The sequence below is a fragment of the Electrophorus electricus genome, chromosome 4 (assembly GCF_041902795.1).
Source record: "Electrophorus electricus isolate QZ-2024a chromosome 4, ASM4190279v1, whole genome shotgun sequence".
NCBI classification, from domain to species: domain Eukaryota; kingdom Metazoa; phylum Chordata; class Actinopteri; order Gymnotiformes; family Gymnotidae; genus Electrophorus; species Electrophorus electricus.
The window spans coordinates 25691124-25715403 of record NC_137500.1 but is presented as its reverse complement, the minus strand read 5'-3'; the positions used below and the strand labels follow the sequence as shown (position 1 = coordinate 25715403).

Here is a 24280-nt window from a genome sequence, read left to right as displayed (position 1 = left end):
GTTCATTGAACTGGTGTTTTTATGTTAGCTGTTATTCTAATTATTTCAACCTTTTTCTTCTCTTCTTGGACTGCTTTTTCATGGTGAATGAAAATGGGGCCATTCTCCAACAGGTAAGAGACAATTGTCTCCTTTCTTAGACACATACTTTTTATGTTAGTTTATATATTGAAATTGCAAGAATAGTGATTCATAAACCATATATTTTTAGCTTTCCCTCATAATGTCCCAGAATGTTACTCAGTTATTAATCTGACAAAGTGTAATGCAGCAATTACTGTGAATTATTTAGTGACTGCATTGAAACGAATATAAAAGGTGCATAGTTACATGAGTGAAAAATTAGATTCTGGATCCAGTGCCAGATTCTTGGATTTTAAGGGTTTAGTCATGTATGTCTGTCACACTGTTCATCATTAAAATATTGTTTATTTTGCAAAAAGACACTTCCAAAGATAAGTACTGATTTCTTTAAGAAACAGTCAGAAATAGCATTATTAGAGGTCAAAGTTATTGTGGAATTTGAGTAAATTTCACTCAAGAATACACTTAGTGATTTAAAAATAGAGTTGAGCACTATTGTTCAGGACACTCAATTCTCACAGTGCTAACAGACATACCAGACAACCCAAATGCCTCTTAGTGATGGGTTTTCTCATATCCAAACACAAGGGGTGCACTGATGGACTGATGCACTGCTGTACAACACATGAGCTGTGATTTGACTGTATTCTTACTCCATCTTGTGGTAGCTGAGCAGAGCAAGGAAAAGAGTTTTCTACTTCCATGGCACATATATGTGTGGAATGGAACTGGGGCAGGGGGGGATTTAGAGACGCTCATTGTTTTGCATTATATTATGTGAATGTTTTTACACCAGGGGTTCTTAACCCAATTTATGTGCTATTAAAAGGCCTTAACCTTCACACAAAAATGTATATACACATTCATGCACAAACACGTGCACACACACAAACATACACATACACGCACCCACTCACACACTGACACTGACTAAATATATTCACTGCACTGCAAGAATATTATGCAGAAATTGAAATGCTGATCTGTCTTATGTTTTATTAATACAAACCTTAGTTTATTATCTGTCTTTGACCAAACTTGCACCTCACTTACCTGTTTGGGTGTTTCTGTAACAATCTTGGAGCAAGACCCATAGTACACAAGACCCATAGTACACTCATTGTGTTGAGTGTACTAAGGATATTTTTTCCTGTGAGGGATCACAGTTTAGTTCACTTTAGTACGTTTGTATTTCTCTGCTTTTCTTCAGGCTAATAAGAGCCATCCAATTGTAGCATTTGTATTTATCACCCAGACCTGTATTTTTATGATGGAGTCTCTTCATCTGGTAATACTCAGTGGGTCACAGTGCACTATGTTGTAATAATTTGAGACAGTCTTTGAGAATGGAATGCTTATGATGGACAAGGCCTGGTCATAGCACAAGGAGTCATTGTCAAGTGGTAGAACGAGTGTTATACCAACATACAGAGCTGGTTAAGCCTCAATGATTTTTTATTGTCAGTGTTCAGACATTGTCGTGTTACTGTAGGTCTCCTACTGCTCGTCGACTCTAAGTGGTGCTGTTGCCTTCAGGAGACGATTCTCTGCTTTGTGCTTTTGCTTCAAAAGGACCGTGCGTCACAAAGGAGATAGAGACAGCGCGTACAGACAGTCTCCACAATTTAGGCGGAGTGTACAAACACAGACACGCACTTCTCCGTAAAATAAGTCTGGAAACGTCGAACACGTCAGTTTTATGCCTCGACCGTTCTGAAGAGAAACACGTTGCGACGTTTAACATATGTGGACCGCGCAGTGGATATCATGTGGAGTATCGAAGGAGAAAACGTATTGAAAACAGGCCAGTCTTTGAAATGGCGACCCAGATTTGCAATTTTTCTTTTTTGTCTAATAGCCGCAGCAAGGGGACAAATTCGTTATTCCATACCGGAAGAGATGAAACCTGGTGTGTTTATTGGAGACGTAACGAAAGACCTGGGATTAGATGTGAAAAGGTTGGTATCGGGCTGGGCGCGTCTCGTTATTGACGACAGTAAGCAGTACGTTGAGCTAAATCGTAACAAAGGCCATTTGGTAGTGAAGGAACGGATAGACAGGGAGAAGCTCTGTGGTCAGAAATCACCGTGCAGCTTCGGTCTTGAGATTTTGCTTGAAAATCCTCTTGAGTTCTTCTCCGTTACAGTCGAAATTGAAGATATAAATGATCACGCACCAGCGTTTTCCAAAAAAGAAATTCATCTTGAAACTAGCGAGTCCGCACCAATAGGCACTGTTTTCCTTCTGGATACTGCGGCTGATCCCGACGTAGGTTTGAACTCTCTGCAAAGTTACAGTTTAAAGCCTACGGATAATTTCGCACTGAGGGAGCACAGTCGATCTGACGGCAGCAAATACGCAGAAATGGTATTACAGACTCCACTAGACCGAGAAAAACACAGCGAGTATTCTCTAATATTAACAGCTGTAGACGGCGGGAACCCGCCGCGATCTGGAACCGTTACAGTGCATATTAGCGTCCTCGATGTGAACGATAACGTGCCCGCATTTACAGAATCGTTGTACAAAGCGAGCGTGCTAGAGGATGCAGCAGTAGGCACGCTCATTACTAAAATCAGCGCCACCGATGAGGATCAAGGTCACAATGGTAATGTGACGTATTCATTTACAAATGTGGATGATGCGCAGCAGGTTTTCCATGTGAATGCGAAAACTGGTGAAATAAAACTTGCTGATCATCTAGATTTTGAAGTGATTCAGCATTATGAAATTAATTTGCAAGCAAAGGACTCTGGCGGTCTCGCAGGTACGGCTAAACTAGTTATAGATGTTTTGGATGTGAATGACAACGCGCCTGTTATTACCATGACATCCTTCTCCGGTAAAATACAAGAGGATTCTCCTCCCAGTACAGCGGTAGCTTTGATAAGTGTACAAGATGTTGACTCCGGTAAGAACGGGAAGGTTCAATTATATATTGACCGAAATGTTCCGTTTGCGATAAAATCATCTTCGCGGAAATATTACACTTTGATCACCGATGCGGCACTAGATCGAGAAAAATTCCCTAGTTTTAACTTGACGATAACTGCCTCTGACGAGGGTACTCCGTCGTTGTCCACCACTAAAAATGTTTTTCTAGAAATCACAGATGTCAACGACAATGCCCCGTCATTTAGTAAAAGTGAATATAGGTCACGAATCATAGAAAATAACTCTCCGGGTGTTTCAGTATTCACTCTCCAAGCTACAGATGCTGATAAAGGACAAAATGCACGCGTCGCTTATTATCTCGTTGAAAGTGACGTTAGTGGTTCGCCTGCTTCGACGTATTTCTCTATTAATTCAGACAATGGGGTACTTCATGCAGTTCGCTCGTTTGACTATGAGCAGATTAAAGAGTTTAAAATACAAGTTCGAGCTCAGGATGGGGGATCACCGCCTCTCAGCAGTAATGCAACTGTCTTCATAAACATCCAGGATCAGAATGACAACGCACCTCAGGTTCTGTATCCTGTACAAACCGGTGGCTCTCTGGTGGCTGAAATAGTCCCCCGTTCAGCAGATGTGGGCTATCTTGTCACTAAAGTGGTGGCTGTTGATGTGGACTCCGGACAGAATGCCTGGCTCTCGTATAAACTGCAGAAAGCGACAGACAGGGCGCTGTTTGAAGTTGGCTTACAGAATGGAGAAATAAGAACTGTACGCCAAGTCACCGATAAAGATGCTGTGAAACAGAAGCTCACTGTTGTAGTGGAGGACAACGGACAGCCCTCTCGTTCAGCTACAGTCAATATTAACGTGGCGGTGGCGGACAGCTTCCCTGAAGTGCTCTCGGAGTTCACCGACTTTACGCACGACAAGGAATACGATGACAGCTTGACTTTTTATTTAGTCTTAGCTTTGGCTGTAGTGTCGTTTCTTTTCGTTACTTGTTTAGTTGTTATAATATCTGTTAAAATCTACAGATGGAGACAGTATCGCACTTATTATCAGTCCAAACTTCCGGTTATACCGTACTACCCACCGCGTTACGCTGACTCCGTGGGGACCGGAACTCTACAGCACGCGTATAATTATGAAGCCTACAGAACCACTGATTCCAGAAAAAGTGATGTTAGATATGTCGGACCAGACACTCTTCCAAAGGAGGCGCGATGCATTGACGGCACAGACACAAGCAGCACCCTGGTGAGTTATTCCTAAACGTCTTCGATTTTGACTTGCACTTGCTTCTTCATAAAAGAAAAATGTGCTTACATGCTATTGTATGTCTTTCATTTTCAAAGGAATCTGATGAAACACGAGTGTCTGTCAATTAAAGTTTGAATTCCGTTTATGTTTTGTGGCAATCACAACGCGTAGTTATGGAGTTGTCCATGGTTCTGAAGTGGCAATGGCTTTTGCTGTAGGTGTGTATCAACACTGTACGTGACCTGCAAAAATATATTTAGCAACAGTTACAATTTCATGCGTTAAGCAGCAGTTTTATATAAATACGTCATCTTTGAATACGTAAACATTTTGGATGTGTCTGTTTCGATGCAGTTGGTGGTGGTTAATATTTGTTTGTACTCTGAGTGCCGCTGTTAGGCAAGGAATGTGCGCTGGTGTGAAACACTGCGATTTCTTGACGTCACTTCTCTTCCCTTGAATCGGCTTCAGTGATCAGACTAATATGGTAGAAAGGAAAAACGGTGGATACGCGTTCGGCTCTGTTCTTCTGAGTTTTATTCTAAACATTATTCTTCATTGACGCCTTAACACATCTATTTGTTGTTTGTATTTTTTTTTTATATTCAGAATAAACTGAAAGAAAATATTATGTTTTGGAGATCAACAGTAAGCTCGCCTCAATGGCTGTGCAGCCTGATCTTGTGTATTTTACAGCATGTAACTGACGCGCAAGTTCGATATTCGATTCCGGAGGAAATGCAGACTGGATCCATGATTGGTGATTTATCAAAGGATCTTGGATTAAGCGTTGGGAGGCTAAAGTCCGGTCGAGCTCGTGTTGTGACCGAAGACAGCGGCGAGCTGGTGTATTTCCAGCCAGACAAAGGCATTCTCTCGGTGAAAAGGCGAATCGACCGGGAGGAGCTCTGTGGACAAACGTCGCCGTGTAGTTTCAGTTTTGAGGTTGTTCTAGAAAACCCCATGGAATTATTTAGTATCACGGTAGAAATTCTGGATATTAACGACAACTCACCCGCATTTACGACGAAAGAAATTACCTTGGATATCAGTGAGTCAGCGACAATAGGAGCGCAGTTCATTTTGGGCGGTGCGGTAGATCCTGATGTAGGTATTAATTCACTTCAGAGCTACAATCTGAAACCCACGACCCATTTTAGCTTAAAAGAGCAGACGCATTCGGATGGTAGTAAATACGCAGAGATGGTGCTCACGAGCCCGCTCGATAGAGAACAGCAGGCGGAAATGAGGCTTACTCTTACCGCGGCTGACGGCGGCAGCCCGCCGCGCACCGGCACAGTGAGTATATGCGTCGCCGTGCAAGATGCAAACGATAACGCTCCCATCTTCACACAGGCCGTTTATAAAGCTTCTGTGGCGGAGAACTCGCAGAGGGGCACTCTTATTACGAGGGTCCTCGCAAATGATCAAGATGAAGGCGTGTTTGGCCAAGTAACTTATTATCTCGATCAAATCTCTCATGCTAGCAGTGTATTTTCGCTTAATCCGGACACCGGGGAAATTCGAATTCAGGGTGATGTTGATTTTGAAAAGACCAAACAGTATCAGTTGAACGTAATCGCCAAAGACAAAGGTTCTCTATCTAATTCATGTAAAGTGATTATTGAAGTGATTGACGTGAACGATAATACACCGGTTATAGCCTTAACCTCCTTTTCAAACAACATACCCGAGGACTCCCCGCCAGAAACCACCGTGGCTATCATAAACGTCAAAGACGCCGATTCAGGAAAGAATGGGCTCGTAAACTGCACCATTAGTCGGTTTCTACCGTTCAAAATTAAGTCATCCTTGGTAAACTATTACACATTAGTTACAAACAACATTTTAGACCGGGAAGCTGTTGCAGAGTATAACGTAACCATAACGGCAGGTGATCAGGGATCTCCGTCTTTAAAAAGTAATAAAACACTTTTGATTAGAGTCACTGATGTCAATGATAATACACCTGTGTTTGAGCGGAGTGTTTACTCGGCCTTTATTCCGGAAAACAATGCACCAAGCCATTCTGTTACATCAGTCTATGCAACTGATGCAGACTCGAATCAAAATGCTAGAATATCCTACTTCCTCCAAGACCTACAGCTAAATGGAGAACAGTTATCTTCTATTATATCTGTTAATGCTGAAACTGGTGTGGTTTACGCAATGCGCTCATTTGATTATGAAAAAATTAAATCGCTGGAGTTTTATATAAACGCTCAGGACGGAGGTGCACCTGCTCTTAGCAGCAGCGCACAAATTAAAATTCACATTCAAGATCAAAATGACAATGCGCCGCAGATCTTGTATCCAGTACAAACCGGTGGCTCTCATGTGGCTGAAATAGTCCCCCGTTCAGCAGATGTGGGCTATCTTGTCACTAAAGTGGTGGCTGTTGATGTGGACTCCGGACAGAATGCCTGGCTCTCGTATAAACTGCAGAAAGCGACAGACAGGGCGCTGTTTGAAGTGGGCTTACAGAATGGAGAAATAAGAACTGTACGCCAAGTCACCGATAAAGATGCTGTGAAACAGAAGCTCACTGTTGTAGTGGAGGACAACGGACAGCCCTCTCGTTCAGCTACAGTCAATATTAACGTGGCGGTGGCGGACAGCTTCCCTGAAGTGCTCTCGGAGTTCACCGACTTTACGCACGACAAAGAATACGATGACAGCTTGACTTTTTATTTAGTCTTAGCTTTGGCTGTAGTGTCGTTTCTTTTCGTTACTTGTTTAGTTGTTATAATATCTGTTAAAATCTACAGATGGAGACAATATCGCACTTATTATCAGTCCAAACTTCCGGTTATACCGTACTACCCACCGCGTTACGCTGACTCCGTGGGGACCGGAACTCTACAGCATGCGTATAATTATGAAGTCTACAGAACCACTGATTCCAGAAAAAGTGATGTTAAATATGTCGGACCGAACAGTCAGAGTCTAATGAGCGTTGACTGTGATGGAGCAGACATTTTTCCAAGAGAGACACGGTGTATGGACGGCAGTGACGCAAGCAACACCATGGTGAGTTTACATAAATAAATAAATAAAAAATAAATAAATACATACATACATTTTATATATATATATATATATATATATATATATATATATATATATGTGTGTGTGTGTGTGTGTGTGTGTGTGTGTGTGTGTGTGTGTGTGTGTGTGTGTGTGTGTGTGTGTGTGTAATTCATTCAATTCAATAGTTAAATTATGCTGGTATCTTAAAGTTGATGCGAATCGCCATGATTGAGCCGGCTTGTGTCATGTTGCTCTCCTTGGTGCTGAAATGGTTGTCAGCTGGTCGGTGTATCTTTACAGTATAGCACACTGTATCACTGAGAGGCGACCGTGGCTATTAGAAAAGAGATATATAAATGTAACAAAAAAAATATGCAGTCATTTTGATTCCATTTTAGCAGACATTGTGTAAGTGAGACTGTGTGAACCAATCTTGTTTGCTGATTTGATTTTTTGTTTGTTTATAACTGCATATTATATTATCCTATTTGAGAATACCGTGATATATTTTAAAGTAACCTTGTAATTAAAAAGCTAAATGGCATACGCAGATACCTGACATTTTTGGTAAGGTATGAGCAAACACAGTACCAGCATTTTATTTTTACTTTATTTCGGCCGCTGCTGAGCAGTTGTTTTTTGCAGTTCGTATATGTAATCATGTCCAACACTTTAATCGCGTCTAATTTTGTAATCGTGCCTAACGCTCAGGTAAGAAAATAATGCTGTGAGCCAGCCTTCGAGATTCATGTTTCGTCATTTAAACCGTTTTTTATTAATAAAGCTGATCACTGTGTTTAGGAATTAGTCCATCAATAGTTATCATATTACTGATAGTAGAATTTTTACTTTACAAGTCACTGGGAATCTTTTTTGTAAGACTTTAAACATTTTATGTTAAAGCCTTATTTTCTGCTTTTAGACTCTGAGTGCCGCTGTTGATCTAGGATCTTTTCCCTTTTTCTGACGTCGTTGTGTGAGCCTTGGCCACTCCTATGTCCCTGCGTATCCCAGACCCCTTGCCTTTATACTGGGAAGAGCGGTGGAGAGGACATCTACAATACCATTTAAAATTGAAACGTAATTGTACCGTTTGTCTGGGATAACAAAGAAACATTCTTTGGATTTTGTGGATGAATGAATTTCCCTTCTTTCTGGAATTTAATCATGGATATGTTTTTCTCAACGTTTAGATGTAGCGGATGTGGACTAAATGTGATACTGGTCGTTAATCTATTCTGTTCCTTTGTTACTGGACAAATCCGTTACTCTATTCCAGAGGAAATGAAGAAAGGCTCACTGATTGGTAACGTAGCGCAAGACCTTGGGCTGGATTTAAAACGGCTCCGAACGGGCAGAGCCCACATCGTTACCGGAGAAAACACTCAGTACGCAGAGCTAAAAACAGACAAAGGGATACTGGTGGTAAATGAGAGAATAGACCGAGAAGAACTCTGCGGAGAAATAACGCCGTGCAGTTTTAGTTTCGAGATCATTCTAGAGAATCCAATAGAGCTGCACCGTGCTATTGTCGAGATAACGGACGTAAATGACCACCCGCCGACGTTTCAGAACGAGTATTTAAAATTTGAAATCAGCGAATCTGCCATGCCAGGCTCGCGCTTTGTATTGGAGAGTGCAGATGATCCTGATGTCGGAATGAATACTTTGCAGAGTTATTTTCTCACACCCAATGATTATTTTGTTTTAAAGGAGCATACCAACCCGGACGGCAGTAAATTCGCGGAAATGGTCATACAGAAAGCCTTAGATAGAGAACAACATCCATATTTATCTCTAAAGCTCGTCGCTGTAGATGGCGGAATTCCTCAGCGATCTGGCAGCGTTAGTATAGACGTTACTGTGTTAGACGTTAACGATAATGCCCCTGTTTTTAACCAGACAGTGTATAGGGCTTCGGTGGTAGAGAACGCTCCAAAGGGCACATATATAACAACCCTAAATGCAACTGATGCTGACAGCGGATCGAATGGCAAAATTACGTTTTATTTTTCTAAACTTAAGGGAAACGTGGCCGACATTTTCAACATTGATGAAATCTCAGGAATAGTTTCCGTTTTAGGCCAAATTGATTATGAAAAAGACAAAAGATATGAAATCAGAGTGGAGGCCAAAGATCAGGGCGGGTTAACTGACTCCAGTAAGATAATTATCGAGGTTGTAGATGTTAACGATAACGCACCAGTTATCACCATCATGTCGTTCAACAGTCTTGTATCAGAGGATTCTCCTCCTGGCACTACCGTTGCAGTAATCAAAATTAAAGACGGTGATTCAGAGGATAATGGACGCGTGATCTGCTCAATAAATAAAGGGTTGCCTTTTCAAATACATTCTTCTCTTTCTAATTATTATAACTTGCTCACTGACGCCCATGTTGACCGTGAAGCTGTGGCGGAATATAATATTACATTAACCGCCACGGATTCTGGCTCGCCTCCTCTCTCGAGCTCTGTAACCTTTCGCCTTACCCTGTCTGACGTCAATGATAATGCGCCGGTTTTTGAAAAACACGCCTACTCGGTTCATGTCAATGAGAATAATTCTCCCGGATTGTCTATTTTTACTGTAAGTGCCAGAGACTCGGACTGCCGTCAGAACTCAAGAATCTCTTATTTTCTATTTGAGCAACAGATTGGTGGAATACCAGTTTCCTCTTTCGTATCCATTAACGCTGAAACCGGGGTGTTGCATGCAGTGCGCTCGTTTGACTTTGAACAGATTAAACAGCTCACGTTTGACATTCAAGCGCAAGATGGCGGTTCCCCTTCCTTAAGTAGCAATGTCACAATACATATTTTTATCCAAGATCAGAATGACAACGCGCCACAGATTTTGTACCCAGTACAGACCGGTGGCTCTCTTGTGGCTGAAATAGTGCCTCGTTCAGCAGATGTGGGCTATCTTGTCACTAAAGTGGTGGCTGTTGATGTGGACTCCGGACAGAATGCCTGGCTCTCGTATAAACTGCAGAAAGCGACAGACAGGGCGCTGTTTGAAGTGGGCTTACAGAATGGAGAAATAAGAACTGTACGCCAAGTCACCGATAAAGATGCTGTGAAACAGAAGCTCACTGTTGTAGTGGAGGACAACGGACAGCCTTCTCGTTCAGCTACAGTAAATATTAACGTGGCGGTGGCGGACAGCTTCCCTGAAGTGCTCTCGGAGTTCACTGACTTTACGCACGACAAGGAATACAACGATAGTCTGACGTTCTATCTAATATTGGCCCTGGCTGTAGTTTCGTTTCTTTTTACCGTGACCATCATAACCATAATATCAGTCAAATGCTACAGATGGAGGCGTGAGAGGATGTTTTATAAATCTACAGCTAATCTCCCAGTTATTCCGTATTACCCGCCCCTTTACGCAGACGTTGAAGGAACAGGAACGCTGAAACATGTGTACAATTATGACGTCTACAGAACGACTGATTCGAGAAAGAGTGATGTGAAATATGTCAGACCTTCTAGCGAGAGCATTAATAGTCTGGGGACTAATGGAAAACAGACATTTGTTCAGGCGCAGAGGGAGAAACTGACCAGTAATTCTGAAGATCAGGTGAGAACACATTTTCAATAATAATAAGATATTTTTTGTTATGTGTATTCTAATTAGAGCATTACAATTTTGTATTTACCTTGACAATATTTGGCAGACGCTCTGATTCGAAGCGATCTACATATTTATCAGTATGATCAGTATTTGTGCTCCCTGGGCAAGAAACCCGCGCCTTTCTTTACTTGCTGTACCATGTGAGCTTCTCGTTTACGTGAGCTGCTTTTACATGTAGAGTGTTTGCATAAAGCAGCTATTTAATTACGGTTCAACATCTTTGACTTAGGCAGAACATTATCAGTCAGAACATTATCAGTCTATTACACGTGTTTGTTTTAGTAATCTCTAACCCACATTTTAAATGCTAGTTTTAAAATGACTAAACAAATGTTTTATTTTATGGTCCGTATGCTGTCTGTAATAGTACATGGCTGTTTATTTCTTGTTTTTCTGAGCATAAAGGTTTTATCTTGTACATATGTGTCACGATTAATCTCTCTCAGCTTCCATCGTTTCCCTGTCTTGTGTTCCGTGCCGTAGTTCCGTTTTCTCCTCCCCTCGTTTGATTGCTCACACTTGTGCCTCGTTTCTACCTTGTTAAATTCATGTATTTAAACCCTGTCTGATGCCATGGGTGGTGGCTGTTCATTGCGTGCGTTTGTGTGTGAATGTTATGACTGTCTGAGTATCTGAAATCCTGTATCCGAATGTATGTAAGTCAGGTTTAATTTTCCTAGCCTGTATGTTAATTCTCAACTTCGTTTACTCAAGCCTCCGCGTGTGTCGATCTAGCCCTTGGCCTTGTCATGCATTCTCGTGCTCTTCGTGTTGGTAAACTGACTCTGGATTTGCCCTTAATAAATCTCTCTCTTCGCCGCACTTGTGTCTGCCTCCTTATCGTCTAAATGATGTCATATCATTTAGCCATATTCCTTTAGTCGTGAAGAGATGTTCTTTATTATAGTCTATTCTTGTTACAATTTACGTTGGACTAAAATAGGAATAAGAAAATGAATTGCATTAACTGAATGTAGTTCATCATATCGAACTCAGCATGCCGCTATTAGCCAGTGTGTTCTTGTTAAAATTGCGCATGTCTTGCAGTGCCCCCCATGATTTCAGTACACACAAGTCAAAGGAGAGACAAAGAACAAAAACAGGATATATCGTTTTCTTTGTTCTGGAAATACGGCTTTGTTTTGTTATTCTTGTTCTGAAAATCGGTATATGCACTTTACCCTGGATCTATAACTATCTGAAGTATTATTCTTGTTTTGTTTTGTTTTTTGTCACCGAGGAAAACGACCCAAGGAACAATGGCGCAGCAAGTATTTTCGTTTATTTGGCTTCTCTTACTCAGTTCAGTGAGCGGGCAGGTCGGTTACTCCATTCCCGAAGAAATGCCAAAGGGTTCTTTAGTCGGTAATATAGCGCAGGATTTGGGTTTAGATTTAAAGAGACTAAAATCGGGTAATGCTCGTATTTATACTGGAGACAGCGCTCAGTACGTCGAGCTGGACAGAGAAAGAGGACTCCTCCTTATTAAAGAGAGGATAGACCGAGAAGCCCTATGCGGACAGACAACGCCTTGTGCGTTACTCTTTCAAATCATTCTGGAACATCCAATGGAATTGTTCAGAGTGACGTTAGAAATAACGGATATCAATGACAACGCGCCACATTTTACCGTGAATGACATGAAATTTGAAATAAGTGAATCGACCTTCGCTGGTGCAAAATTTGCCGTGGAAACTGCTGTAGATAATGACGTTGGCGCAAATGGCCTTCAAAATTACAGTTTAAAACCTACTGATAATTTTGGGTTAAAGACCCATAATTTGCCCGATGGCAGTAAAAGTGTGGAATTGGTTTTAGAAAAAAACCTGGATCGAGAGAAGCAAGATTATATTATATTGCTTTTAACAGCTTTTGACGGAGGCGAGCCTCAGATGTCTGGTACAATGCAAATAATGATTAAAGTTTTGGACGCAAATGATAATGCTCCTGTTTGTGGTCAGGCAGTTTATGAAGCCAGCTTAGAAGAAAATGCTCCGAAGGGCACTGTTTTAACCACAGTCAGTGCCTCCGACGCAGATGAGGGATCGAACAGAGTCGTTGTTTATTCGCTGTCTTCCACGTCGAAAGGAGTGTCGGACCTACTTCAAATAGGTCAGAATGATGGTGTAATAACGTTAATAGGAAATGTGGATTACGAAAAACACAAACAGTATCAGGTAGTATTGGAAGCAAGGGACCACGGGGGTCTTACTGATACTTGTAAAGTTATTATTGATGTCACTGATAAAAACGACAACAAACCAGCAATCAGTATTATGTCCAAACTGCATCAAATTTCTGAAAGTGCCAAGCCGGGAACCGTTGTGGCGATGATGAATATACAAGATGCCGACACAAATGAAAATGGCAGGGTGAGATGTGTGCTGAATGAAAATATTCCGTTTGTCATTCATTCCTCATCGGATGGATTTTATAGTCTTGCAACGGATGGTGATTTAGACCGGGAGAGAGATTCTGCGTATAATATCAGTGTGACGTGCGCTGATGAGGGAGAACCGTCGCTATCCAGCAGCGTCACTCTCTCCTTACAAATATCAGATGTGAATGACAACGCGCCTGTCTTTGAGAGGAGCTCGTATGAGGCTTCTGTTTTAGAAAATAACACACCAGGCGTTTCCATATTCACAATAAAAGCCGTGGACGCAGACTGGAACCAAAATGCTCGAGTTTCTTATATACTGGAGGACTCGGCGGTTAACGGAGTACCCGTTTCGTCCTTCGTGTCCGTTAGTGCAGACAGTGGCGTCATCCACGCATTGAGCTCTTTTGATTACGAACAGATCAAGGATTTCCAGTTCCGTGTCAAAGCGCAAGATGGAGGCTCCCCTCCTCTAAGTAGTGATGTGAGTGTGAAAATAATGATTCAGGACCAAAATGACAACGCACCACAGGTTTTGTACCCAATACACACTACAAGCTCTTTGGTGGCTGAAATAGTCCCCCGTTCAGCAGATGTGGGCTATCTTGTCACTAAAGTGGTGGCTGTTGATGTGGACTCCGGACAGAATGCCTGGCTCTCGTATAAACTGCAGAAAGCGACAGACAGGGCGCTGTTTGAAGTGGGCTTACAGAATGGAGAAATAAGAACTGTACGCCAAGTCACCGATAAAGATGCTGTGAAACAGAAGCTCACTGTTGTAGTGGAGGACAACGGACAGCCCTCTCGTTCAGCTACAGTCAATATTAACGTAGCTGTGGCGGACAGCTTCCCTGAAGTGCTCTCGGAGTTCACCGACTTTACGCACGGCAAGGAATACAGCGATAACCTGACTTTGTATTTAGTCTTGGCATTGGCAGTAGTGTCTTTTTTGTTTATATTGTGCTTGGTAGTTATAATATCAGTAAAAATATACAGATGGAGGCAAAATCGCATATACTATCATTCCAATCTTCCGGTTATTCCTTACTGTCCTCCGCGTTATGATGACAGCGGAAGTGCAGGAACACTGCAACAGGTTTATAATTATGAACTTTACAGAACTACTGACTCCAGAAAGAGTGATTTTAAGTACATCACACCACGCAGTCGGAGCGTGTTGATAGTGGATCCTAGTACCGCGGGAAGGACGGAACGCGCGTCCAGCGAGAGAAACAGCCCGAATGATCCAGAGTCGCCACTAAAGGTGAGACTTTTAATACTCAAGGTTTATACTTGTTTCTAGCTTTACGTTTTTACCGTATGATTATTATGTTTGGGCTTGTTAAGGAGTTCATAGTATGCATTGGATTTTTTTTCGCTGTTAGTTCTGAATTGCGTTATAATGTAAATGCAGTTTTTCGTGCTTGTAATAATAACTGCCGAAGGCTCCTGGAATCGTTTTATTTTTATCCAGTGTCATACTCAATATAAAAAGGTTTGCACTACATTTTTTTCCCATTTTTTATTCTCTATTTTATCTTTCAACAGAAGGTCATATATAATTTATAAATGTTTCTAGTGATTTCTTTGTGATATTTTATACCTGTTATTGTCACCAAGTGCCGCTGTTGGCTTTAGCAGTGGGATTTATTTAAATATCACAGTCACTCCCCGTGCATTGCAGTATTCCCACACGGAACCGTACAGAGGCTGCCACACACGGGCTTTTATATCAATCTCCTATAAAAAAAATAAAAAAAACAACAACACTTTTTTGTTTACTGCGATCTTTTTGGACAGCCTGGACTGTGGCTTTGTATTTCGAAACATATACGCTGCAGTCGTATTCAGAAGAAGTCGTTTTCTGCTGTGTGTCATGTGGATGTCTGGAACTATCATAGGGAGTGTGCGCTGTGGTGGGTGTAATGGATTTTCGTCCAAAGTGCAGGTACCGGCATTAATACTCCTCTCAATCGCTGATGTAATTTTGGGACAAATCCGTTACTCAATCCCCGAAGAACTGAAAAAAGGGTCATTTGTGGGAAACGTCGCGGAAGATTTAGGTTTGGATGCACGGCGGATGAAATCGGGTGGCGCTCGCATTGTTAACGGCGATAGCAGTGAGTTCATCAGGCTGAATTTAGACAAAGGATTTCTGGTAGTCGCAGAAAGGATCGACAGAGAGCGTCTATGTGGTCAGGTATCTCCCTGTAGTCTTAGTCTTGAGATAATCATTACGAATCCTGTGCAGCTCCACAGTGTCGTGATAGAAGTATTAGATGTGAACGATAATGCTCCACTATTTTCAGAAAAGGAGATACAGTTTGAGTTATCTGAATCGGCTCAACCTGGCACGCATATTTTACAAGAGAGTGCAGTAGATCATGACGTGGGAAAAAATTCTCTTCAGGGCTATACTTTAAATCCGACTGACACATTTAATGTTAAAGTCCAGACTGGTCCTGATGGCAGTAAATATGCGGAGCTGTATTTGCATGCACCTTTAGACAGAGAAAAGGAGGACAAACTGGTTCTCACACTAACGGCTGTTGATGGTGGTGATCCACAAAGATCTGGCACGCTTAAAATATATATATCAGTGTTAGATGTCAATGATAATGCCCCCGTGTTTACGCAGAAAGAGTTAAAAACTGCTATTGCAGAAAACTCGCCGAAAGATACCGTGGTAATGGTAGTGAGTGCCACAGACGCTGACGAGGGCTCCAACGGTCATGTAACCTACCATTTCCCTCGAATGTCTGCTGACGTTGCAGATATTTTTACAATCAACGAGAACTCCGGTGAAATAACGGTTAAAGGACTTATTGATTATGAAAAGCACAAATATTTCGAGCTCGGTGTTCAAGCAAAAGATCAAGGTGGTTTAATTGCGTCCACTAAAATTGGGATTGAAGTTGTTGACGTGAACGACAATGCTCCTGTAATATCATTGACGTCATTTTCCAGTCCAATCCCAGAGGATTCTGTTAGCGGTACTACGGTAGCCATCGTTAATGTGAAAGATCTCGACTCTGGCACAAACGGCATAATAAAATGCTCTATAACTGACAAAATTCCTTTTGCAATTAAACCGTCTTTTAAAAACTATTACACTTTAACGACGGATGGTATATTAGACAGAGAGAGTAAACCCGAGTATAACATTACATTCATTGCAGTGGATGAGGGATCACCGCCCCTCTCTACTAGCAAAACTGTTAGTCTTAAAATCTCCGATGTGAATGACAATCCGCCGATATTTGAGAAAAGTTTTTATTCCGCTTTTATAACGGAGAACAATTCTCCCGGCGTTTCTATTTTTTCCGTCAAAGCGCAAGATTTAGACTGGAACCAAAATGCGCGAATATCTTATGTACTCATAGACGGACAGTTCAATGGAGAACCATTATCTTCATTTGTGTCAGTGAATGCGGAGAGTGGTGTTGTACATTCCGTACGCTCTTTTGATTATGAACAAATCAAGGCATTCGAATTCTTTGTACAAGCCCGAGACGGAGGCTCACCGCCACTAAGTAGCAACGCTACTGTAAAAATTAAAGTACAAGATCAGAATGACAACGCGCCACAGATTTTGTACCCAGTACAAACCGGTGGCTCTCTGGTGGCTGAAATAGTGCCCCGTTCAGCAGATGTGGGCTATCTTGTCACAAAAGTAGTGGCTGTTGATGTGGACTCCGGACAGAATGCCTGGCTCTCGTATAAACTGCAGAAAGCGACAGACAGGGCGCTGTTTGAAGTGGGCTTACAGAATGGAGAAATAAGAACTGTACGCCAAGTCACCGATAAAGATGCTGTGAAACAGAAGCTCACTGTTGTAGTGGAGGACAACGGACAGCCCTCTCGTTCAGCTACAGTCAATATTAACGTGGCGGTGGCGGACAGCTTCCCTGAAGTGCTCTCGGAGTTCACTGACTTTACGCACGACAAGGAATACGACGACAACCTCACATTTTATCTCGTTTTGGCGTTGGCTGTAGTTTCGTTTCTCTTTATCGTGTCCATCATAGTCATACTGTCAGTTAAGTGCTACAGATGGAGACGTGACCGGATGTTTTACAAATCCGGTGCAAATCTCCCAGTTATTCCATATTATCCGCCCCTTTACGCAGACGTTGGAGGAACAGGAACGTTACAACATATGTACAATTATGAAGTTTGCAGAACCACTGACTCCAGAAAAAGTGACTTGAAATATACCAGACCTTCTAGTGAGAACTTCATTACTTTGGACACCAGTGGAACCCACACACTGGCACATGCACAGACGGATAAACTAACCAGTGATGGTTCTGATGATCAGGTGAGCTCACTTTGTTTGCATATTTTTGTTTTGTTTTGTGTGTGTGTGGGCGGGGGGGCGTGTTTGTTTGTTTGTTTGTTTGTTTGTTTGTTTGTTTTAAAGTGACCAACAGATATAGACAGTAGCGTTTCTTGGCCTGCTGTAGTATTATGGTGGTTCTAAACCTGAAGCTGGGGAAGGCGTATACATCTTGAGTCATTTGAGTAATATCAAAGGAATTTGTTGTCAAGAAACTAACCAACAGTCACTGGCCATAGTGCTGAAATGAATGTATACATTAACGTTTTGCGGGCAAATACTTTTTACATTATAGCTGTTATTTGAAATGCCCTTTTTAAAAAAATCCTTGGTCTCTCAAACTTTTTAATTTACATTGTACTCTTAAAATTGTTTATGATATTTAAATTGTTTTATGTATGTGTAACCAAGTTGAACAGATTTTTACAATCACTTTCTAATTATACATAGTGTCACAGTGTAGAATATTTAGTGCAATTCATTTTATTGAACTCCAAGTGCCGCTATTGGTCAGCATGTTGTCGTAATATTGTGTAATTCTCACAGCACCTCCCCCCACCACCTTTATATCTTAGACAGAAAAACAGGCGGGGAGCGCCTCGCTCATTCAGGAAAGAAGACAGGGCACGTATCGTGAACACACTGCTATGGAGAGTTTGTTTTGGATATATATGCCAATATTGTTTTAAATGTTGTACTGGACATTTTACGAATATCTCGTTGGATGTGACTCTTGATGCGCTAACAGTACCCGTGGATCTATTTTTATGTAGTTGAGGAAAATGTCGGAAAGAACAATGACGCGGCAAGTACTGTTATTTATTTGTCTCCTCTGTGTGAGTATTGCGAACGGGCAGGTCAGTTATTCCATTCCTGAAGAAATGCCAAAGGGTTCTTTAGTCGGTAATATAGCGCAGGATTTGGGATTAGATGTACAGAGACTGAAATCAGGCAAAGCTCGCATTTATACTGGAGACAGCGCGGAATACATCGAACTAAACAAAGAAAGAGGAATCCTTCTTACTAAAGGGAGAATAGACCGTGAGGGGTTATGTGGACAGACAACACCGTGTGCTATACATTTTCAGATCATTCTGGAAAACCCTATGGAACTTTACACCATTATTGTCGAAGTGTTGGATATCAATGACAACCCCCCAAGCTTTGAGAAGGCAGACATTCATTTCAAAATCAGTGAATCGGCTATTCCGGGAGTCAAGTTCACGTTAGAGCCTGCGTTAGATCTCGATGTTGGTGTGAACGGCTTAAAAAGCTATTCATTAATGCCAACCGATCATTTCATCCTCAAATTTCAAAGCCAGTCAGGAGGAGGTCAAAATGTTGAGATGGTTTTACAAAAGCCATTGGACCGTGAAAAGGAAGAGCACATGTCATTGGTCTTAACCGCAGTTGACGGAGGAGATCCTCAGATGTCTGGTGATATACAGATTCACATAACTGTACTAGACGCAAATGATAATGCCCCTGTTTTTACGCAGCCTGTGTACAAAGCTGTCGTTAAGGAAAACGCCCCAAAAGGGTCTGTTGTCGCTACAGTGAGTGCTTCGGATTCTGATGAGGGCTCCAATAGTAAAATAGATTATTCCATTACAAATACTCAAGATAACGTACGTTACGTGTTTGACATAAACGAGGACAATGGCGAGGTTGTCGTAATAGGGGAAGTTGACTTTGAAAAGGCGAACCACTACGAGATACGTGTACAAGCCAGCGATCGCGGCGGTCTCACTGATTCTTGTAAAATAATAGTTGATGTTCTTGACATTAATGATAACAGTCCTTCGATAAGCATAATGTCAAAAACAAAAGTAATAGCTGAAGATTCTAAACCAGGAACAGTGGTTACAATGATTAACATTCAAGATCCAGACTCAGGGGAAAATGGGAAAGTTCAGTGTTTTCTGAACGAGGATATTCCTTTCACGCTCAAAACAACTACTAACAATTTTATTAGTCTAGTCGCGAATAGTGACTTAGACCGGGAGAGAGATTCTGCGTATAATATAAGTGTGACGTGCGCTGATGAGGGAGAACCGTCGCTATCCAGCAGCGTCACTCTCTCCTTACAAATATCAGATGTGAATGACAACGCGCCTGTCTTTGAGAGGAGCTCGTATGAGGCTTCTGTTTTAGAAAATAACACACCAGGCGTTTCCATATTCACAATAAAAGCCGTGGACGCAGACTGGAACCAAAATGCTCGAGTTTCTTATATACTGGAGGACTCGGCGGTTAACGGAGTACCCGTTTCGTCCTTCGTGTCCGTTAGTGCAGACAGTGGCGTCATCCACGCATTGAGCTCTTTAGACTATGAACAGATCAAGGATTTCCAGTTCCGTGTCAAAGCGCAAGATGGAGGCTCCCCTCCTCTCTCCAGCAATGTGAGTGTGAAAATAATGATTCAGGACCAAAATGATAACGCACCACAGATTTTGTATCCCGTACAGACCGGTGGCTCTCTGGTGGCTGAAATAGTCCCCCGTTCAGCAGATGTGGGTTATCTTGTCACTAAAGTGGTGGCTGTTGATGTGGACTCCGGACAGAATGCCTGGCTCTCGTATAAACTGCAGAAAGCGACAGACAGGGCGCTGTTTGAAGTGGGCTTACAGAATGGAGAAATAAGAACTGTACGCCAAGTCACCGATAAAGATGCTGTGAAACAGAAGCTCACTGTTGTAGTGGAGGACAACGGACAGCCCTCTCGTTCAGCTACAGTAAATATTAACGTGGCGGTGGCGGACAGCTTCCCTGAAGTGCTCTCGGAGTTCACTGACTTTACGCACGACAAGGAATACAACGACAACCTCACATTTTATCTCGTCTTGGCGTTGGCTGTAGTTTCGTTTCTTTTTATCGTGTCCATCATAGTCATACTGTCAGTTAAATGCTACAGATGGAGACGTGAGCGGATGTTTTACAAATCTGGCGCAAATCTCCCAGTTATTCCATATTACCCACCCCTTTACGCAGACGTAGGAGAAACAGGAACGTTACAGCATGTGTACAATTATGAAGTTTGCAAAACAAGCGATTCACGAAAAAGCGATCTGAAATACGCCAGACCTTCCAGTGAGAGCATCATTAGTTTGGACTGCAGTGGAACACAAACACTTCCGCACGTGCAGAATAAGAAAATGGCCAGCAATACATGTCATAAGGTAAGCAGCAACTGTCACTGTTATGGTTGGTGTAACTGAAATGTTAAATCTTGCCTACATTTAATATATTTTGCGAAGGGGTTTTGGTGTATTGCGCTGACCGTGGTTTTGAAATTAATGTAATGAGTACCCGGACACTTTAAATTTAGCTACTGCACCGGTTTAAAAAAAAAAAAAAGCATCTTTGACAGGCAAATTTCACTGACTTTCGTGCACAGCATTTACATTCTGATAATAGTTTTGCTGAGTAGGGAGTTTTATGACACAGCAGAGGTTTCAATCATTTAATCGCGTGTCAATTTACCTCTCAATATGCTTTGACCATTTATCCTCGTCGTCGTCTTCTTCCTCTCTTCCGTATGCTTCAGCTGGTAAATAATATTTCAGAGACGCATCAGGCCCCGTCTCCCAAAAGCTTCACAGTCTTTTTAACAGTCTTAATTGAGAATGTGCTCAGTTTCATACCCGCTATACTATTTAGCGATGATCTTTGTGTTACAATGCATTCTGGAAACCCAGTCCAGTATATAAAAAAAATTTGGCCGTTATATTATTGCAATTTGTCGTGTTGGACTCAATGTGCCGCTGCTGGACAGTGTACTGCGGTTACAGCAGCAGGTTTCAGCAGAGACTCCCCCGTTATTTCACCCGTTTAGCGAGAGGAAAGAGAACACACAGAGGAGAAGCCAAGACGGGATCCGTCGAGAAGCTGTCCTGAGTATTTACTCCGTACCTATTAAGGCACAATTTATTTCTTGCTGCTGTGGACATTGTTGAATTCACATCGCAATGGATTCGTGTCTGTCGAATTTAAGAGCCATTTTCTGTGTCGTTTCATCGAGGAACATTTCGGAGAAAACAATGGCGCGGCAAGTACTGATGGTTTTTTGGCTCTTCTCTTTTCATTTAGCACGCGGGCAGGTCAGTTACTCCATTCCCGAGGAAATGGCAAAAGGTTCCTTTGTAGGTAATGTAGTGAAGGATTTGGATTTGGATTTAAAGCGTTTGAAGGCAGGTAAAGCTCGTGTTTACACCGCAGACGCTCCAGAATACATCGAGCTGAACAGAGAAAGGGGAGTCCTCCTCATCAAAGAGAGGATAGACAGAGAAGCCCTATGCAGACAGACAACGCCTTGCGCTTTACACTTTCAGATTATTCTTGAAAACCCTATGGAATTTTACAGCGTTGCTGTTGAAATTACAGATATAAACGACAATCCGCCAGTTTTTAAAAAAACAGAAATTAAATTCGAAATTAGCGAGTTGATTCAAAACGGTGCGAAATTTACACTTGAGAGAGCAATCGATCCCGACGTCGGTGTTAACGGACTACACAGCTATTCCTTGAAACCAAGTGACAACTTTGTTCTAAATCTACAGAGTCAGTCAGGCAGTATTAAGAAGCTAGAAATGGTTTTACAGAAACCTTTAGATCGTGAAAAACAAAAGCAAATTGTATTGTTGTTAACTGCTGTGGATGGAGGCGTTCCGCAGATGTCTGGCACAATGCAAATACACATTACAGTTTTAGACGCTAATGACAATGCTCCTGTATGCTCTCAGTCTGTGTTTAAAACCAGTGTGGCTGAGAACTCGCCAAAAGGCACAACTGTAGCTACCGTTAGCGCACACGATGCCGATGAGGGGTCAAATGGAGAAATCACGTATACCATAACGGAGGATGCGGATATGTTTGAAATAAATGAAAACGACGGCGTGTTAAAATTAAGAGGTGATATTGATTTTGAGAAGATGCGTGCTCACGAGATTGAGGTTCAGGTTACAGACCAGGGAGGACATTCTGATTCTTGCAAAGTCATTGTTGATGTCCTTGATGCAAATGACAACAAACCAGTGATCAACATAATGTCAAAGTTACAAGTGGTATCTGAGAGCTCACCACCTAGAACTGTCATTGCAATGATAAATGCTGCAGATCCAGATTCAGGAGAAAATGGCAAAGTTTACTGCTCTATAAGCGACCACATGCCATTCACATTAAAGTCCACATCTGCAAACTTCTTCAGTTTGATAACCGACAACGATTTAGACCGAGAGAGAGAGTCCGCGTATAATATCAGTGTGACGTGCGCCGATGAGGGAGAGCCATCACTCTCTAGTAGCGTCACTCTCTCCTTACAAATATCAGATGTGAATGACAACGCGCCTGTTTTTGAGCAAACCTCATATGAGGCTTCTGTCATAGAGAACAACACACCTGGTCTCTCCATATTCACAGTCAAAGCCAGAGACGCAGACTGGAATCAGAATGCTCGAGTTTCTTACATACTAGAGGACTCGTTGGTTAATGGGATGCCAATCACTTCTTACGTATCCATTAGTCCTGATACTGGAGTCATCAACGCAATACGTTCTTTTGACTACGAACAGATCAAAGATTTCCGCTTTCGCGTCAAAGCGCAAGATGGAGGCTCCCCTCCTCTCAGTAATAATGTGAGTGTGAAAATAATTATTCAGGACCAGAACGATAACGCACCTCAGGTTCTGTACCCTGTTCAGACCAGCGGTTCTCTAGTAGCTGAAATAGTGCCCCGTTCAGCAGACGTGGGCTATCTTGTCACTAAAGTGGTGGCTGTTGATGTGGACTCCGGACAGAATGCCTGGCTCTCGTATAAACTGCAGAAAGCGACAGACAGGGCGCTGTTTGAAGTGGGCTTACAGAATGGAGAAATAAGAACTGTACGCCAAGTCACCGATAAAGATGCTGTGAAACAGAAGCTCACTGTTGTAGTGGAGGACAACGGACAGCCCTCTCGTTCAGCTACAGTCAATATTAATGTGGCGGTGGCGGACAGCTTCCCTGAAGTGCTCTCGGAGTTCACTGACTTTACACACGACAAGGAATACAACGACAACCTCACATTTTATCTCGTCTTGGCCTTGGCTGTAGTTTCGTTTCTCTTTATCGTGTCCATTATAACCATTCTGTCAGTTAAATGCTACAGATGGAGACGAGAGCAGATGTTTTACAAATCTAGCGCAAACCTCCCAGTTATTCCATATTATCCACCCCTTTATGCAGACGTAGGAGGAACAGGGACCTTACAACATATGTACAATTATGAGGTTTGTAGAACTACTGACTCGAGGAAAAGTGATCTGAAGTATGATAGACCTTCTAGTACCAGCATCGTTAGCCTGGACACTAGTGGAATACACACACTCTCACATGCGCAGAAGGAGGGCCTGACCACTGGAGAGTCTGACAATAAGGTGAGCAATTTTGGACCATTTAAAGCTTATTGGTGTTCCATGATTTTCAGGTTATCTTTTAACATTTACATTATGCATTTAATATCTTTTATCGCAATTTTGAAAATTTTATATGTTGGATCTGCAGTGTGTCACACAAAAATGTACACACATATCTAGCCATATTTTAAAATTATTTACAGAAAATTTACACATACCATTATACTTGTACATATGGATTTGAGTTCAAATATACATGACTGT

The 24280-nt window shown here is 42.0% G+C and overlaps 2 protein-coding genes across 10 annotated transcripts in view; both read left to right on the top strand.

Moving 5' to 3' along the window:
• The window catches only part of LOC113577132 (protocadherin gamma-A11-like), a 119671-nt gene that overhangs the window by 41772 nt on the left and 53619 nt on the right, over positions 1-24280 (top strand). Inside the window, exon 1 of one of the 9 annotated variants that reach the window (XM_035521441.2) lies at positions 1684-4236. The exons of 4 other annotated variants lie outside the window; for them this stretch is intronic. In XM_035521441.2, the coding sequence (XP_035377334.1) occupies positions 1852-4236 (2385 nt within the window). In that variant the 5' untranslated portion in view covers positions 1684-1851. Of the gene's footprint in view, positions 1-1683; positions 4237-4763; positions 7270-8300; positions 10852-11978; positions 14550-14900; positions 17607-24280 lie in introns of those variants that run through there. 4 more of the 9 variants (XM_035521403.2, XM_035521378.2, XM_035521445.2 and 1 more) reach the window with 4 other exon arrangements.
• LOC145643265 (protocadherin gamma-A11-like) lies at positions 17613-23983 on the top strand. The gene is made up of 2 exons (XM_027009634.3): positions 17613-20803; positions 23847-23983. The coding sequence occupies exons 1-2, from the start codon at positions 18407-18409 to the stop codon at positions 23850-23852; spliced, it is 2403 nt and encodes an 800-aa protein (XP_026865435.2). The 5' UTR covers positions 17613-18406; the 3' UTR covers positions 23853-23983.

What these genes read in the sequence shown, in the direction of transcription:
- LOC145643265 (XM_027009634.3), top strand. Translation starts at nt 18,407, where the DNA reads ATGTCGGAAAGAACAATGACGCGGCAAGTACTGTTATTTATTTGTCTC.